General features: G+C 43.4%; 1 protein-coding gene across 3 annotated transcripts in view; it reads right to left on the bottom strand.

The window, feature by feature from the left end:
* LOC126351810 (uncharacterized) overlaps positions 1–17,297 on the bottom strand; it is a 584,469-nt gene that overhangs the window by 166,985 nt on the left and 400,187 nt on the right. The window contains exon 1 of one of the 3 annotated variants that reach the window (XM_050002638.1): positions 6,502–6,679. The exons of the other annotated variants lie outside the window; for them this stretch is intronic. Coding sequence (XP_049858595.1) covers positions 6,502–6,504 — 3 coding nt within the window. The 5' untranslated portion in view covers positions 6,505–6,679. Of the gene's footprint in view, positions 1–6,501; positions 6,680–17,297 lie in introns of those variants that run through there. 3 annotated transcript variants of the gene reach the window in all.

Here is a 17,297-nt window from a genome sequence, read left to right as displayed (position 1 = left end):
AAATAAAATAAGAGAAATCAGAGCTCGAACAGAAAGGTTTAGGTGTTCGTTTTTCCCGCGCGCTGTTCGGGAGTGGAATAGTAGAGAGATAGTATAATTGTGGTTCGATGAACCCTCTGCCAAGTACTTAAATGTGAATTGCAGAGTAGTCATGTAGATGTAGATGTAGATGATATGAAACTTCCTGGCAGATTAAAACTGTGTGCCGGACCGAGACTCGAACTCGGGACCTTTGCCTTTCGCGGGCAAGTGCTCTATCGACTGAGCAAAGCACGACTCACGCCCCGTCCTCACAGCTGTACTTCTGCCAGTACCTCGTCTCCTACTTTCCAAACTTTACAGAAGCTTTCCTGCGAAACTTGCAGAACTAGCACTCCTGAAAGAAAGAATACTGCGGAGACATGGCTTAGCCACAGCCTGGGGGGTGTTTCCAGAATGAGATTTTCACTTTGCAGCGGAGTGTGCGCTGATATGAAACTTCCTGGCAGATTAGTGTGCCGGACCGAGACTCGAACTCGGGACCTTTGCCTTTCGCGGGCAAGTGCTCAACCATCTGAGCTACCCAAGCATGACTCACGCCCCGTCGTCACAGCTTTACTTCTGCCAGTATATCGTCTCCTACTTTCCAAACTTTACAGAAGCTCTCCTGGTTCTCAGGGGCGTGAGTCGTGCTTGGGTAGCTCAGATGGTAGAGCACTTGCCCGCGAAAGGCAAAGGTCCCGAGTTCGAGTCTCGGTCCGGCACACAGTTTTAATCTGCTAGGAAGTTTCAAGTTGCTTATTTAATTACGGAGGATACAATAGGCATCAAAATCTGTCCCTAGTAACGCAAGGGAACACAGTTACAACCCACTAGGAATATTGTAATGAAATATTAACTTGCCGAAAGGCGTTAACTTAGTAGATAATTAATCAATAAAATAAATTTTAACTGAATGAAATGCCAGTAATGTCATCCGAAGTGATGGAATGCTGACGTTCGGTGTGAGAGTAGATGCAGTCTACAAAATATGGAAAGAAACTCTGTGTGGTTTGTGACGTATGCAGAATGTGGTGTTAAACTATAACTGCGGATTCTGAACGACCACGACATTAGCAACTTAAAATTCCTTGTTACAGCCTGAGTGAATACGTGCATGGCTCAGAAGCACGTAATAACTGGTCAGTGATGAAGAGCAAGTGCACGGGGTTCTTAATGCGGAGACATCACCAGAAGTGAAGGCGGCGTACAGTGTGCGTCACGGGAGTGTGGTAGACCCACAGCTGATAATGGTTCATGGAAATGGCCTGGTGGATAGCGTCTGTGGAAATGTGGGGCTATTTGTAGATGACACGATTGTGGACAGGGAGCAACATTTGAAACTTGTTACGAAACAAATGATCAACGAGTGGTGCAACACTTGACAACTGACTAAGTAAAAAAAGTAATACAATGCGCAAAAATAGGCCAAAATATCCATATAGGTTGACTATGCGAACAGCGACCAGTGAGCCAGAAAGTATGTAGGAGTTTCTGTCCAAGCGATTTACGGTGGCACGGTCACACACTATCTTAACGCTGTTCGCTGGATATCTATTAGTGACATTAATATGGGATGTATCCACCCCTCTCCTTTATGACTTCTTGAACTCTGTTGGAGATACTTTCAACGAGGTGTCTGAAAGTATGTGAAGGAATGGCAGCGCGTTCTTCCTTAAGAGCCGAAAGCACAGAAAATAGTGATGTTGGGCGCTGAGGTCTTGAGCGAAGTCGGCGTTCTAACTCATCCCAAAGACGTTCCAATGGGTTCAGGTCGGGACTCTGAGCAGGCCAGTAATCTTATTGTCTACTTTACGACAGGGTGGATTGCCATGCTGCTACTGACAATCATCGTCTCCGAACTATTCCTCTGTTGTGCTCAGTGCACATTACCGTAAAATGTGTTCACATTCTTCAACATTTAACGTTTTTTAATAGCAAAAACGGGACCGCACCCTAACAACGGAAAAATGTCCACCGTACTTCACTGTTGGGACTCACTATAAATGATAGCTATAACCCCTCCATCGGAAAGCCACAGGCTATAGCGTGACTCAGCACTCCAAAATCAAGCGTTTCCACTCATCCATTGTCGTCGCTCTTTACACAACCTCAAGCATCCCTTAGCACATAAACTACAGAAATATGTGGCTTATGAGGCGCTGCTCGAGCATTGCACCCCATTCTTTTTAAATGCCCAAGCACAATCTTTGTGACAGCTGTACTGTTGGTAGCACTTTGGAGATCACGAGCTATTCCTTCAGCTGATTTTCTACGATTTTTGCAACTACTTTTCCCAGTGCTCGACGGTCCCTGGTCATAAGTATCTGAGGTCTCCCTGGTCCTGGTTTAGCTGTGTTGTTCCTTCGCGTTTCCATTTCTCAGTCACATCACCAAAAGTCGACTGGGGCAGCTTTAAAATGGCTGAAATGTTCTTCAGGTGACATCCAATGACTAGTCTATGTCAGAAGTTAGTAAACTCTCCTGATGGACCTGTTTTGCGTTACTACTTGTCAAGTGACAATACTGCACGCCTCTCCTTATAACAGTACGTCCGCCTCTCGTGGCACCAAGTGGTCAATTCCGCATTACTTTGGGACTTCCCGTTACTTTTTGATAAGATAGTGTAACTGTAGTAATGGGTACGGTAGATGCTAGACACCGATTTATTGGAAGAATCCTGATACAGTGTAATTCACGGACAAATGAGGTCGCTTACAACACCTTCTCCGGGTAATCCTTGAAGTGTTTCTCATCAGCCTGTAAGTCTTACCAGTTTCAAGAGATAGAAAATATTCAAAGGAGAGCTGGACGATTCGTCACGGGGTTGTTTAGCCACTTTGAGTGTCACGGAAATGCTCAACAGCCTGCTACGAGAGACGTTACAAGAGGGACGATGTCCATCTTGGGGAGCCTTGCTCACAACACTCCGAGAGGACATGTCCCAGAGTGAGTTAACAACAAAATATACTGAAGGGACAAAATTCGTGGGATAGTGTTTGCTACATATACAGATGGCGGTAGTATCGCGTACACAAGATATAAAAGACCAGTGTATTGGCGGAGATGTCGTTTTTACACAGGTGATCCATCTGAAAAGGTATCTGACGTAGTCATGGATTTAGGACAGGAATAAACAGACTTTGAACGTGGAATGGTAGTCGGAGCGAGAGGCGTGGGACATTCCATGTCAGATATCGTCAGGAAGTTCAGTATTCCGAGATCCACACTGTCAAGACTGTGCCGAGAATAACAAATTTCGGCCATTATCTCTCATCACGGGCAACGCAGTGGCCTAAGGCCTTCACTTAACGACTGAGAGCATCGGCGTTTGCGTAGAGTTGGCAGTGCTGACAGAGATGCAACACTGCGTGAAAGAACAGCAGAAATTTAATCGGAACGTTCGGCGAACGTACCAGTTAGGAAAGTGCGCCGATATTTGGCGTTAATGAGTTATGGCAGCAGACAACCGAAGCAATTGCCATTGCTAACAGCACGACATCGCTTGCAGCACCTATCCTGGGCTCGTGACCATGTCGGTTGTACGCTTGACGGCTGGAAAACCATGGCCTGGTCAGATGAGTACTGATTTCAGTTGGTATGAGCTGATAATAGATTTCAAGTGTGGGACGGCCGGTGTGGCTGAGCGGTTCTAGGCGCTTCAATCTGGAACCGAGCGACCGCTACTGTCGGAGGTTCGAATCCTGCCTCGGTGCATGGATGTGTGCGATGTCCTTAGGTTAGGTAGGTTTGAGTAGTTCTAAGTTCTAGGGGACTGATGACCTCAGATGTTAAGTCCCATAGTGCTCAGAGTCATTTGAGCCATTTCGAGTGTTGCGCAGAGCCCACGAAGCCGTGGACCCAAGTTATCAACAAGGCACTGTGCAAGCTTGTTGTGCCTTCGTATGGTTGTGGACTGTTTTTACATGGAATGGACTGGATCCTCTGGTCCAGCTGAACCGATCGATGACTGGAAAAGGTTTTGTTCGGCTACTTGGAGACCTCTCGCAGCCACCCATTGTGGCCACCCCGCTCGACATGAATCCCACCGAAGATTTACTTCTGAAGGGGACTTCCAACGACTTGTTGAGTCTACGCCACGTCGAGTTGCTGCACTATACCTGGCAGAAGGAGGTCCGCTGCAATATTAGGAGGTATCCCATGACTTTTACCACCTCAGTGTATACTGTGTCCTTCAAAATACATCTTGCAAAATTATCACGACGTTAAATTTAGAGAAATTCGGGCACTTGTGTTGGATTCTGACAAGCTTTTTTTCACGTACCATCCGTTAATGGAACAGGAAGGGCGGTGCAGGAGTGGGAGAATCAGACGCTACGTTCGCTTTACCAAACAACTTACGTTGGCTTACGGAATATAGACGTAGCTTTAGATGCAGATGTAGATACTACGCTTCGAGTGAGCTCCTCGTCCTCTTTACTCCTGGCAAGCAACGCAGAGGAATGGAGACCTGGCATTGAGAAAGCGCGTAACTGAAGCTAAGCTAGCAGGATACGCCTGAGGGCGGCACCCATAACGAGTACGCTGTACTCGAGACTCGATCCGGACCTCACGAGCAAACTTTGCCTCTGGTCAGGGCGGCAGGAGTAGAAACAGCGTGATGCTTGGGTCATACCCTACGTGGAAACTGGCCGGCCGGTTGAGGTGTCGGAACTCAGAGGCGGCCGGTGTCCGCAGGTGCGCGGGCGGCCTTTCGCAAGCTGTGACGCACCGCGTGGGGTCGCCGGGTGGCGGCGGGTCGCGATCGGCGGCCGCCAAGGTTGCCGCGGTTGCCTCACCGCGCCGAGCCGGCATTTTAAGCCTGAATCACCGGGCGTGTTACACACCACTAACATCCGACACGGCACGGCGTTACAGCAATTCGTTTCTTGACCCGGCGGATGGGAGAGAAACGTGCGGCCGAGAATATCTACCCGTGCCAAAGCAACTACTTTCCTGATGGTCATAAGAGCGGTACATTTCTCGCCCTAAATTGAACAACTGTTAGAAATTCACATGCGTGGTGGACACCCAACGATTAAATTGCTTTCACATACTTGCCGTGGATTGTATTACACTGTGTTGCGTCGGTCGGCCGCCATCGCCAGTAAATAAAGTTCGTTCGTGAATTAGATTACCTACTTTGGTGTTTTATCATGTTGTTGTTGTTGTTGTGGTCTTCAGTCCTGAGACTGGTTTGATGCAACTCTCCATGCTACTCTATCCTGCGCAAGCTTCTTCATCCCCCAGTACCTACTGCAGCCTACATCCTTCTGAATCTTGTTAGTATATTCATCTCTTCGTCTCCCTCTACGATTTTTACCCTCCACGCTGCCCTCCAGTACTAAATTGGTGATCCCTTAATGCCTCAAAACATGTCCTACCAACCGATCCCTTCCTCTGGTCAAGTTGTGTCACACACTCCTCTTCTCCCCAATTCTATTCAATACCTCCTCATTAGTTATGTGATCTACCCATCTAATCTTCAGCATTCTTCTGTAGCACCACATTTCGAAAGCTTCTATTCTCTTCTTGTCCAAACTAGTTATGGTCCATGTTTCACTTCCATACATGGCTACACTCCATTCGCATTCTCTCAGAAACGACTTCCTGACACTTAAATCTATACTCAATGTTCACAAATTTCTCTTCTTCAGAAACGCTTTCCTTGCCATTGCCAGTCTACATTTTATATCCTCTCTACTTCGACCATAATCAGTTATTTTGGTCTCCAAATAGCAAAAATACTTTACTACTTTAAGTGTCTCATTGCCTTATCTAATTCCCTCAGCATCACCCGACTTAATTCGGCTACATTCCATTATCCTTGTTTTATCATACGATTGTGAAAATTTTTCTCTGACCGAGAAGAAGAGAAGTTTGAGTTTGTGAAAAGCACATATACTTATCTACACGCAGTTGCACTTTAATATTTACCTGCTCCTCCTATTAGTGAGCTTAGTGAACAGTTGTTCAGCGCACCGGGATAGATGTATGTGGTGGTTGGTTAAAATATGGACAAATTATTATTTTTAGCTTACAATATAAGAGTGTATAACTTTGGTTATTAATTCTTTTTCATTAATAGATACCAAAATGATAACGGAAATTTAAGGTTCATTTGGCTGTTATTATGTATATTTCCAGATGTAATTGTTCAAGTACATTTTTAAGCAAATAAATATTATAATTGACTTTAGTTCAGTGTTTTTATTTGACAGTTAGTACGATAATTTTAATCATCTCGTTAAATTGTTTGTATTATACTTTTAAAAAATCATTATTTTATTCACATTTTACGAATCTTGATCGGCATTTCTTAGGGCAGTTAAACTCTCGGCTTCGTATTCGGCCGAAGGTTAGGGTGATAGCCGTTTAATCGGCTTCGGCTTCGGGCAGCAATCGACCTTCTGAGTCATGAACGAAACATAAATGAACACACCAAACGTTTTATGGAGCAAATATTGAGGTATTCCAACTCACCATTACAAGATGCGCTGTATCTTCTTTCCATGAATCATTCTCTCTACCGCGCTGTTTTATTATTGCCTACCACTAGGTGCAAAGCAAAAAGGCTGTCGAGTCACTGTCAGTGTTTGTCCTGCGATGTGGTTCACCTTGAACAGGAGACCCTTGCAATTCGTGAGACTTTTTTTTCTGCAACCTTGAACACTAGGCTGCAGTGCCTTTTATCTGCGTCAGAGATGAGCCGTAAGCACCACGGAGGTCGTGACCTAACCTTGGAAGATTTTGCAGTACTTCTTTCCAACCTTGAGTCTAGAGCTCCCGTGCGTGTAAAGGGAAAATGCCACGTAAGCACATGCTATTTCGAGTCGCCTTAGTTTTCCGTGTTGTGTGAGTTGTCCATGCAGAGCTTCACAGCAGTTTTAGCCGAAGATGAGTAATAAAATCAACCATATAAGTTCATTGCTTGTCCATTGACTGTTGAAATTGTGAACTCGTGTCAAGCTGCAGTAAGTCTCAACACTCAAGAAACCACCAGACAAACGGAACTGGCGTAAGTAAAGCCCAGAAAACCTAATACATCAGGAAGATAGGAATACTTGTCCCAAACACACATCCAGTGGCTTAATCGCTGCATCATCTCGTTCAATGGGCATCATTTGTAGAAAGACAAAAAGTGAACCCATGACAGTTTCTGTATTTTCGTTCGTGAGCAACCGAGGGGGCTGGTGCAACGGGTAGCACACTCATAATATCCCATTCGGGACGACCAAGTTTCAAATCCACTCTGGCCATCCTGACTTTGCTTTTCTATGTTTTCGCTAAATCATTTAAGGGAAATACTGGAATGGCGCCTTTGAAAAGCATAAAGCCGAACACTTTAGTCTTATTTGTCCATTCCGAATTTGCTCATCGTCTCTTATGACTCAATGGCGATGGGACGATAAACTATGAACATCTTTATCCGTATTTAGTACGCATAAAAATGTAACACAAGAATTTTTAGGAATATATGTAGCTTTGATTATTGTGTGTTCTCGCAACATGTGTATAAAGACTGAGCTTCATGCAGTGGAGAGGCACGCTTGTGACTACATATTGTTGAAACAGTGGAAAATGCAGAGCCCTAAAAACGAGAATACTTAGCACAATAAACACCTATCATAAAGTCACGAGTGACACAAATCTTTATTCTCCGTAAGAAATAAGAAGCCGTACGTGATCAAGCGACGATACAAATACTTATTCAAAGGTTTTCAATGAGGTTAGCCGCATTACGACATTAAAATAAATCAGTAGTAACGGGTGAAAATTTCGCCGGACCGGGACTCGAACCCCAGTCTCCCGCTTAACGTGAGCGCTGTTTTAATCGTGTCGGACATCCGAGCACGCTTCTGATCCAACACAAACTCCCAGTCTCTTACACACTACTATCGTAGCTTCACCTACCTAACTCGCCATTTCGGATCCCCGCAAGAGGTCGGGTTTGGTTTGCATCCTCACTGGAAGAATGGGTCGTTGGTCGTCGCACAGTATATATATATATATATATATATATATATATATATATATATATATATATATATATATATATATTAACGACATGCCGAAAGAACAGACACCCGCAATTATCACTGTAAAATCTAACAGTTTACAAAATTTTGTAAACTGTTAGATTTTACAGTGATAATTATGAAAATGTAACTTATAGTGCGCAAAGTTGAACAATGTGATAATAAAATATTTCGTATATATGTAAATTCCCATTCTTGATAGTTGTCGCATTTTATCAATGGTTTCTACTTAAGAGCTGTTAACTACCATAAAATGGTAGCGATTTATTAACTACCACAAAATTGTGCTCAGTGTGTGTCAATCTCGTCGCGACTCTGTGCAGTATGTGGGTAGTACTGAAAGTGTATTATTAGTGGTTTTCCTAGAATTTGGTGTTTAGGAAAATAAACAAAATTGATTCAATTTAAGATCTTTTGTTTTATTTACGAGGGTGAGGAAAGAGAAAGGGGAATGAACTAATCTCAAGTAGGCTAAGAGTGAAGTAGACAAGGACCAAAACTGGCCTGCAAACATACTGAGCGTGGAAACATACTTTTTCCTTAATATGTTGCACAGTTCACAGGCGTAAAAATAAGTAAATCTGAGGAGATGCAAACGTTAAACAGTATACACGAAAATCGATCTTGTAGCGTTGAAAGAGGATCCAAGCTACGACTTCGTCGAAATTTTGTTTGCTGTATGAAGAAACAGCAAAGAATTTATTCTCAGAGTGATTGGATGTGAACGTTAAGTGTGTCTGAACGTTGTGACCCTTGGATGAGGAATACTGTATGCAACTGTAGAGTAGTTGGGTGGAGTAAGAAATGATTGCTGAAGTGAAAGGTTGCGTCTCGGTGAAACGGGTGGGAGGACATTCCGTGGTACTCTAGTATCACCAAAGTGATTTTGTAACGCACATTTCACCATGATAAATATTTCGAGAAAATTTATTATTTCCGACAAGAACCGACAGAAAACGGGATGCAGAAAAATTTCTCCAGCTTTGTCTGCTGAGCAAAACCCAAATTCATTAAAAAAAACATCAAAATCATTATATGTAAACTCCATCCGTCACCATATTTAACCTTATTTGACAGACGTGGAGTGAGTTCGAAAAGAGCGAAAACCCTACGAAAATAGCTAACCACACCTGAAGAGAATGCAGCAGCGTAAATGGGATAGTATCGCGTAAGACATAAGAATGAAAATTGTACGCATTATGCCAAATCGATTGCGTCGTCAAGTAGTGCAATATGACGGAAGGCCTACTGCATTTTCAACTAAATTTCATTTGTAAAGGATAATATACGAATTTATCTGTTGGAGGATGAAAAGAAGTTGAAGTCACTCTATGTGCATTGTATTGTTGTTACGCTTGGCATTTAGTTTTCAGTTGTAACAGCAGTTAAAGTAAGCCATGATCATACCATTATACGTAATCGTAGTGGTAAAATTACTGTGAAACACAGAACACAACAATCATTTTCTACATATGAATGCTTTTGTCCGTGACTTTGTGTTGATAGGGACAGTTTGTCGTATCTTTTTATCTCGTGGAATCATCACTTCTTTCCCACGACGTTTGCTATGTTTGGAAACGTTGCTTAGAACATACATGTGACTGCATAAGGTTGAATGGAATAACGACTGCATTTCTTTCATCGCGGAGCTACACGGAATTCAGTTGCAATTAAACAATATTGGAAAAAAATGCAAATGGACTCGTGTCGATGTCACATAATTTTAAGAGCCCTTTTGAGACAGCATTGGTGACTTAACCGTGAAACCGGTTAAATCTAAAAACGTTCCGGGTCAGTTACAGAAATCCAGGTGCCTTCCTTACGACGTACGGTCTGCGAGACGAAAACGGCTGATGTTGAAGAATCGCTTAGTGAGTGACTGTCTCTTTGTGAAGTTGTTTCTTGCACTGCCATCTGCTGTACAGCTGTGTCTTGAGGTTTGGTGACGTAAGACTCAACCCGACAGCCTTCTCTCCTCTTCTCGTTGAAAGACTCTTGCCTCCATTCTGGCTGGTGACTCTTCTCCTTGCAAAACACATAGGTTCTCGTATTTTCTTTGTGTATTAATTATATTGCCTTGAAGGACACGAAAGCAAATAAGAAGCTCAATTGTTATTTTACGACTTTCTTGGCGGCAAAGTTATTTCATTACGTGAAAATTGCTTCGTATATGTCACAATCGATACGCTGAACTTTGTTAGGAAGTAGCGCATTAACATAATAGTAGCTGAAGTCGAAAACTTTATGAATTAGATCACTAAAAAATTTGTCGTTTTATGGGTGAACTATCAGTGTCAGCAGTAGCAGAAGCAGGCTGTCAACAACAATTAAAAGTTTCTTCTGTTGCCTACTGGATGCATCATTACGCCTGATAGGCTTCTAGCATGTAAATATGGCTGGCATTCTTGCAGGTAATTATGTATTAGAACGAGAAATCAAGCTCAAGTGAACAATTTTCTGTATTTCGAATAAAGTAGTCAAGATCTTCCTAAGGAAACCGCACTGGTTTTTAACTGGAATGACTTAGGAAATCTATCTCTGGGGAACTGAGTGGGTAACAATTAAGTACATAACATTTCTGTACAAAGTTTATGTTAATCAGAGAAGAGATAGTTTGTCACTGAAACCAAAAATTTTGAAATTCATTACGACAGTTGATCAAAACGTTTAAAATCATGTTACAGAGAAGGACTTAGGGTTGTCTTTTTTGGGAGGATAAAGGTTTTATTAGTGGTCAGATTTTGCTGTAATTTGGATTAACTTTAGTGACAGCTCCCCTAGAGATAAAGATTCGGTATAGGAATTTCATAGAGTTTTTCCAGTATCAAATTGTAACGTAATTCAAGTATCATTACTGAGATCAGAATTAAGAGTTAGAAAGTTGAAATGAAGGTAACGTTTAAATAAATACATGAAATTCTCCAACGGATTCAATTTGCACGCCGTTATGGTGATAGAATCCTGAACCAAAATTTTCCGTGTATTTCTTAAATCGCTATCTTCATTACAAAATACGAAATTGTTCTCCGTCTACCATATAACGACCTCATCGTCGACAGGACGTTAAACCTTCCTTCCTTCCCGCGCAAGTTGAGTTCTGGTAGATATGTAGATGATAGCTGTTGAATATAAACTTATAAACTCTTAATCTGTCACTGAATGACAAACTGTATTTGCAAAATAAGCGTCTTTTATACAACTAGTGAGGACACTTTTTTTCAAGTAGTCTGAGTTGTTTGAAAGGAAGGTAGGTTCAGGGTTTAGCGGTCTTTGGAGCCATGGTTGTTAGACGGTGTACTAGCTCAAGTTGTATATTATAGGGTAATATTGTATGACTGCTAGACAGAAACGTCCCAATATTGTCATTTAGGGAAGCTAGGGAAGACAGAAATCTTGATGGAAAGATGGTGATGTGTCGTTTGCGAACGGACGTTTACGTAAATGCGTTGATGACAGTAAAAACTTCCAGGATTGATAGAGAAGACAAATCAGTTTGAGATAAGGAAACCTAGTCTGGTTCAAATGGCTCTGAGCACTATGGGACTTAACTGCTGATGTCATCAGTCCCCTAGAACTTAGAACTACTCAAACCTAAGGACATCACACACATCCATGCCCGAGGCAGGATTCGAACCTACGACCGTAGCAGTCGCACGGGTCCGGACGGCGCGTCTAGAACCGCGGACCACCGCGGCCGGCCTAGTCTGGAAAAATCGAAAATTACCTAGCCGAAAGTGTTGTCGGATAACCCTGCCGTTGAGTGTTGCCACAATACTGGTATCAAGAGCCATTAACACAGATTTGCAGCGAACTTGAATGCGACCATAGTCAATTCAAATGTTCAAATGTGTGCGAATTCCTAAGGGATCTAAGTGCATAGGTCATCGGCCCCTAGACTTACACTCTAATTAAACTAAGTTAAACATACTAAGAACAACACACACCGAGCGCTTCTAGGCGCTTCAGCCTGCTACGGTTGCAGGTTCGAATCCTGCCTCGGGCATGGATGTGTGTGATGTCCTTAGGTTAGTTAGGTTTAAGTAGTTCTAGGTTCTAGGGGACTGATGACCACAGCAGTTGAGTCCCATTGTGCTCAGAGCCATTTGAACCATTTGAACCAGACTAGGTTTCCTTATCTCAAACTGATTTGTCTTCTCTATCAATCCTGAAATGGATGTGTGTGATGTCCTTAGGTTAGTTAGCTCACAGCCATTTGAACCATTTGAACAACACACACACCAAAGCCCGTGGGATGACTCGAACCTCCGGCGGGAGTGGCCGGCCCGTGACACGACGCCCTAAACTGCGCGGACACTCTGTGCGGCCTCATAGTCAATTGTTGGACAATTAGTCCACCACTGGTACTCCCCCCCCCCCCCCCCCCCTCCGGATAGCCGTGCGTGCTGAAGTGCCACTCTCAGGAGAGATGCCTAGGCCCGAATGGAATCAGCCCTGCTGAATAAAGCAAAGGATCGGGTTGCTGGTAAGCTTGGATGTTGTTTTTAGGCAGTTTCCCACATCCTACTAGGTGAGAATACCGGGCTGGTACCCAAGTCCCGCCTCACACGATTCGCAAACGTTTTGAAAACTTTCGCTCACGTTCATATGAATAGTACTACACTCTGACAGTCGGGGTACACATCATCCCTCGTGGGGGGCGATGCGTTGCGACAGGAAGAGAACCCGTCATCCTTTAAATTAACCATGCCAAATTCGTAAATAACCATTCGTACCCTGCGCGAATGCGGGACAGATGCACAAGAATAAGAAAAAGTCCACAGTATCAAGATGGGGATAACTTTAGGAAAAAGGAAACTGGAACCAAGAAAACCTTGGATGACAGATCATATATTAAATCTAATTCAGGAGAGGAATATGCTCAGGAAGGAAAACAATGTAGATCACTACAAAATAATTAAAAATCATCCCGCAACTGGACGCAGAGAAGAAAAAGAGAAATAACCAAAAGCATTGCTGAAGAGATAAGGAAAAGGGAAAACAAGATGAAGTTTATAAGAAAATCAGAGCTCTTCAGTACAAACCTAGAAAAAAATCTGTAGCAGTTAAAAATAAAGAGAGAATGTGACTTCCGGACAACGACATTTTCTCTACGGTCATAAGAACTTCAAGAATGAAAATAGTCTAATTGAAGACACCAATCAGTGTAAAAGAGAAATGCAAAGTCCTCCAGTATTGGGACAGGAATTTGAACACGCCCTTCAGAGTCTCAAAGAAGGAAAAACAACTAGTGTTAATGACGTCCCTGCATAATTACTGAAAAATGTAGGTAACAACACGAAAGGTCAGTTATTCAGGGAAGGACCTAGCAAAGCGGAGCGATACGCCAGGCCTTGGCCCGGATGCGCTGTAAGTGCCAATTTTGGCGCGCAGTGGCTGGCCCTGTGTTAAACGCTTTCATCGTAAGCCAAATTTTGACCGAAATTTTGCACATTGCAAACGAGTGGATGTATCACGGAATTTTTGATCTCAAAAGGCATTCCTGTTGTTCCACAGCCCCCTTATCCGCCTGATCTGAGTCCTTGTGACTTTTTTTCTTTTTTCGAAATTGAAAAATGTCTTAAAAAGACTTCATTTTGGGACTTTTGAGAACGTTCAAAAGAATGTGACCGACATGCTAAAGGACCAACCTTTTCAGCGCTGTTGCTAAGCTCCGCCGTTGTGTAGCTGCCGATGGAAACTAGTCCGAAGGAGACGATAATATTGTTTGAAAAAAATAAAAATTCTGATAAATAAAAATCAGTCTCATTACTTTTCTCACACACCTGGAACATGCGTCTCTTCCATTATTGACGTCCGCAGCTCACAACCGAGCTATCATCTCTCCAACCAACCCTAGACCTCGGGTTACGCTGCAGATCAATGTGTTACCACGACCTTTCAATGGTTCTTTATTTACGTGACCATTGCACCACTCCAACCCCAGTTCTCGTTACCAGTAATGTCGTACTACTTTTCTGCGAAGTAACAGACATATTTTGTGACAATATTCACATTTGGTTTTATTAATGTACAGGTACTCCGATGTATCGATATATTATAGTGATATGGTTCTTGTGTGATTTCATTTCTGTGAGACGGTCATAATCTTTGACTTACTTGTAACCGTTTTGGCGCGAATGCGCACAGAGCGGTCTTTGTTTCACTTTGCAGAAGTTGTTATTTCGCTTTGTAAAAGAACAGTCAAGTCTTGTGTTTGGTTAAAGTGGAAATTAAATATATGAAGATTGATACCAAACTGTTTTCTTGATGATGTGACAATTAGGAAGAAGTATATGTGAATTTACAAGAAGATTAATAAAAAAGTGGATCGTGAACTCAAAATCAAAAATTATTTCTACCATGCCATTGTTCTGATCTCGGATTGTTTGATCATTAAGATTTTCCTGAAAAGGCATTTGTTAGGTCCTCAAATATTGCTAAAATACAGAGCTGGACTTTCTAGCAATCAAAGTGGAATCACCCTAGAATCAACAAGATGAGCCATAACAACTTCGACGAAATCTACGTGGGAATCCATTCGAGTTAAGTGCCAAAATTAATGACTTTCTTACAGTGACTTCATTATTTCCATTCTGACGATACCATCCACAGTCAATAACTTTGTTGTTGCCCGATGAAGCGAACATATGCTGCGTGAGCAACATTATTAATCTGATTTCTAGCCTACTTTGCAAGTAGTGGTATTGTTAGAACCTCCATTGCAAAGAAAAAATAAATTTGTGCCGGTGGTGACGTCATCGGCCGATGCAGGTCGGCACCATAGCAATCTTCAGTACATCACCACACGCGTCGTTGCTCTTACTGAGTTATGCAGATGCCTGCCGCTTTCTACTGGGTGGACAATGACTAGGGAAAGGAATGTGCGTTTGTCATCCCACTTGTGCGCGTCAGCGACGCGTGGGTGGCTCCGCTAGCGCGGCGCGGCTGCATCTTGTTTGTTTACCGGCCTCCGGGCGCCTTGCAGTTTCTCTCCGCTGGCCCCTGGGGCCCGGCGGGGTCCCTCCGCCGTGACCCCTGGTTGCACGCAGCGCGGGAAGAGCCTCGAAGCCGCCTGCCTACCTCACGCGCGCTCTCTCTTTTACTGTGACAGATGGAAAGCGTTCCGCCCCTGCGCGCTGTATACGCCCATCGGATTCCCCGAGCGGCGCTGCCGTCCGGTACGGCTCCGTTAAGGCGAATGAAAGGCTGACCGGTCAGCACTCTGGCGCGTGTCGACTTTAATTCTGAGTGACAGGATAAAGCGCGAGCAACGGGCCGGCGCTGACCGCATACCTGCCCTAGGCCGCTCGAAAGTTCCTGACAGTTTAAGGACCGGCGAGAGCGTGTGCCGTCCGGGACAAAGGCACTTCCGCTTTTGCGGCTTTACGGATAATGTTTCGTTCAAGTCTGTAAAGCAGTTATCGTTTCTTCGAAACTCGTATCACTTTGTTAGCTCTGGATTGAACATCAAAAGAAGTAATAGGTAATGCATCTTCTTACAATCACAAAAAGGAATTTTTTAACAACGGACCGAGCCAGGTGGTGCAAGGTTTATGATACTGGGCTCATAATCTCGACGATGGCGGTTCAAATTCCCCCCTTGAAAATTCACTTTCAGGTTGTCGTGATTCCCCTCTAGAACTCAAGGCAAATGCTGGAGTGGATCCTTCCCCGTTTCTTTTAAAGACACCACCACGGCATTTGTCTTAAGCTATTTAGGGAAACCGACTAAAAAGATGACATAGTTAAAACTCCACCGTTTCATAGATAAATTTATATTAATTAAAGTAGCCACTATTTTTGCTGAAATTGTATAATGCAAACAACATATCTGATGATGAGCAAAATATACTGGAAGAGCGTCGGCATTTATAGATTTAAAAGGAACGTGAACTTAAGTTGTATGGTAGCAGTTTTATAACCAACAGAGTTCGGCTTCAGTCTTACGATTACTTTGCTTAGAAGATGGAAAATTAAAAAAAAAAAAAACTAAAGAGCACAGTGTACCAGTCAGCAGCTCATATTGCATATCTTTTAACATGCAAACATGCCTGAAGCTGATCAAATGGTTCAAATGCCTCTGAGCACTATGCGACTTAACTTCTGAGGTCATCAGCCGCCTGGAACTTAGAACTAATTAAACCTAACTAACCTAAGGACATCACATACATCCATGCCCTAGACAGGATTCGAACCTGCGACCTTAGCGGTCACTGATGGCCGGGGTGGCCGAGCGGTTGTAGGCGCTACAGTCTGGAACCGCGCGGCCGCTGCGGTCGCAGGTTCGAATCCTGCTTCGGGCTTGGGTGTGTGTGACGTCCTTAGGTTGGTTAGGTTTAAGTAGTTCTACGTTCTAGGGGACTGATGATCTCAGAAGTTAAGTCCCATAGTGCTCAGAGCCATTAGAAACATTTTTTTTTTTTTTGTAGCGGTCGCTCGGCTCCAGACTGTAGCGCCTAGAACCGCACGGCCACTCCGGCCGGCGAAGCTGATCAAAACGTACTGAATCCGCTTTAGTTATTGAATTAAAATGTTACTTCAATGTAGTGTGAATGGTAGCTGTATAATACAAGTAATCGGCAAGCACAAAAAGTTGTTTCGTGCTATTACCAAAAACCTCGAAACGTTCTTGACTGATATACTTTAAATTTTTATGCAATACCCTAGTAAACAGTCAGATTTCAGATGGACATGGACTACATACACCGAAGCGCCATAGAATCTGGTATGGGCATACGTATTCAAATACAGAGGTATGTAAACAGGCTGAATATGCCGCTGCGGTCGACAACGCCTATGTAAGACAATAAGTGTCTGGCGCAGTTGTTAGATCGGTTACTGCTGCTACAATGGCACGTATCAAGTTTTAAGTGAGTCTGAACGTGGTGCTACAGTCGGCGCACGAGCGATGAGGCACAGCATCTCGGAGGTAGCGATGAAGTAGGGATTATTTCGTATGACAGTTTCACGAGTGTACCGTGAATATAAGGAATCCGGTAAAACATCAAATCTCCGACACCGCTGCGGCCGGATAAAAATCATGCAAGAACGTCACCAATGACGACTGAAGAGAATCGTTGAACGTGACAGAATCGCTGCAGATTTCAAAGCTGGGCCGGGCCATCAGCAGGTGTGAGCGTGGGAATCATTCAACGAAACATGGGCTGTTTCTGTTATAAATTACTTGACAAAGGCTGTTCTTACAGAACCATCATACTTTTGAGCTGCAGTAACTCAAGA

The sequence above is a fragment of the Schistocerca gregaria genome, chromosome 1 (assembly GCF_023897955.1).
Source record: "Schistocerca gregaria isolate iqSchGreg1 chromosome 1, iqSchGreg1.2, whole genome shotgun sequence".
NCBI lineage: Eukaryota > Metazoa > Arthropoda > Insecta > Orthoptera > Acrididae > Schistocerca > Schistocerca gregaria.
Note: the sequence above shows the minus strand (reverse complement) of the source record. Positions and strands in the feature narration are given on the sequence as shown.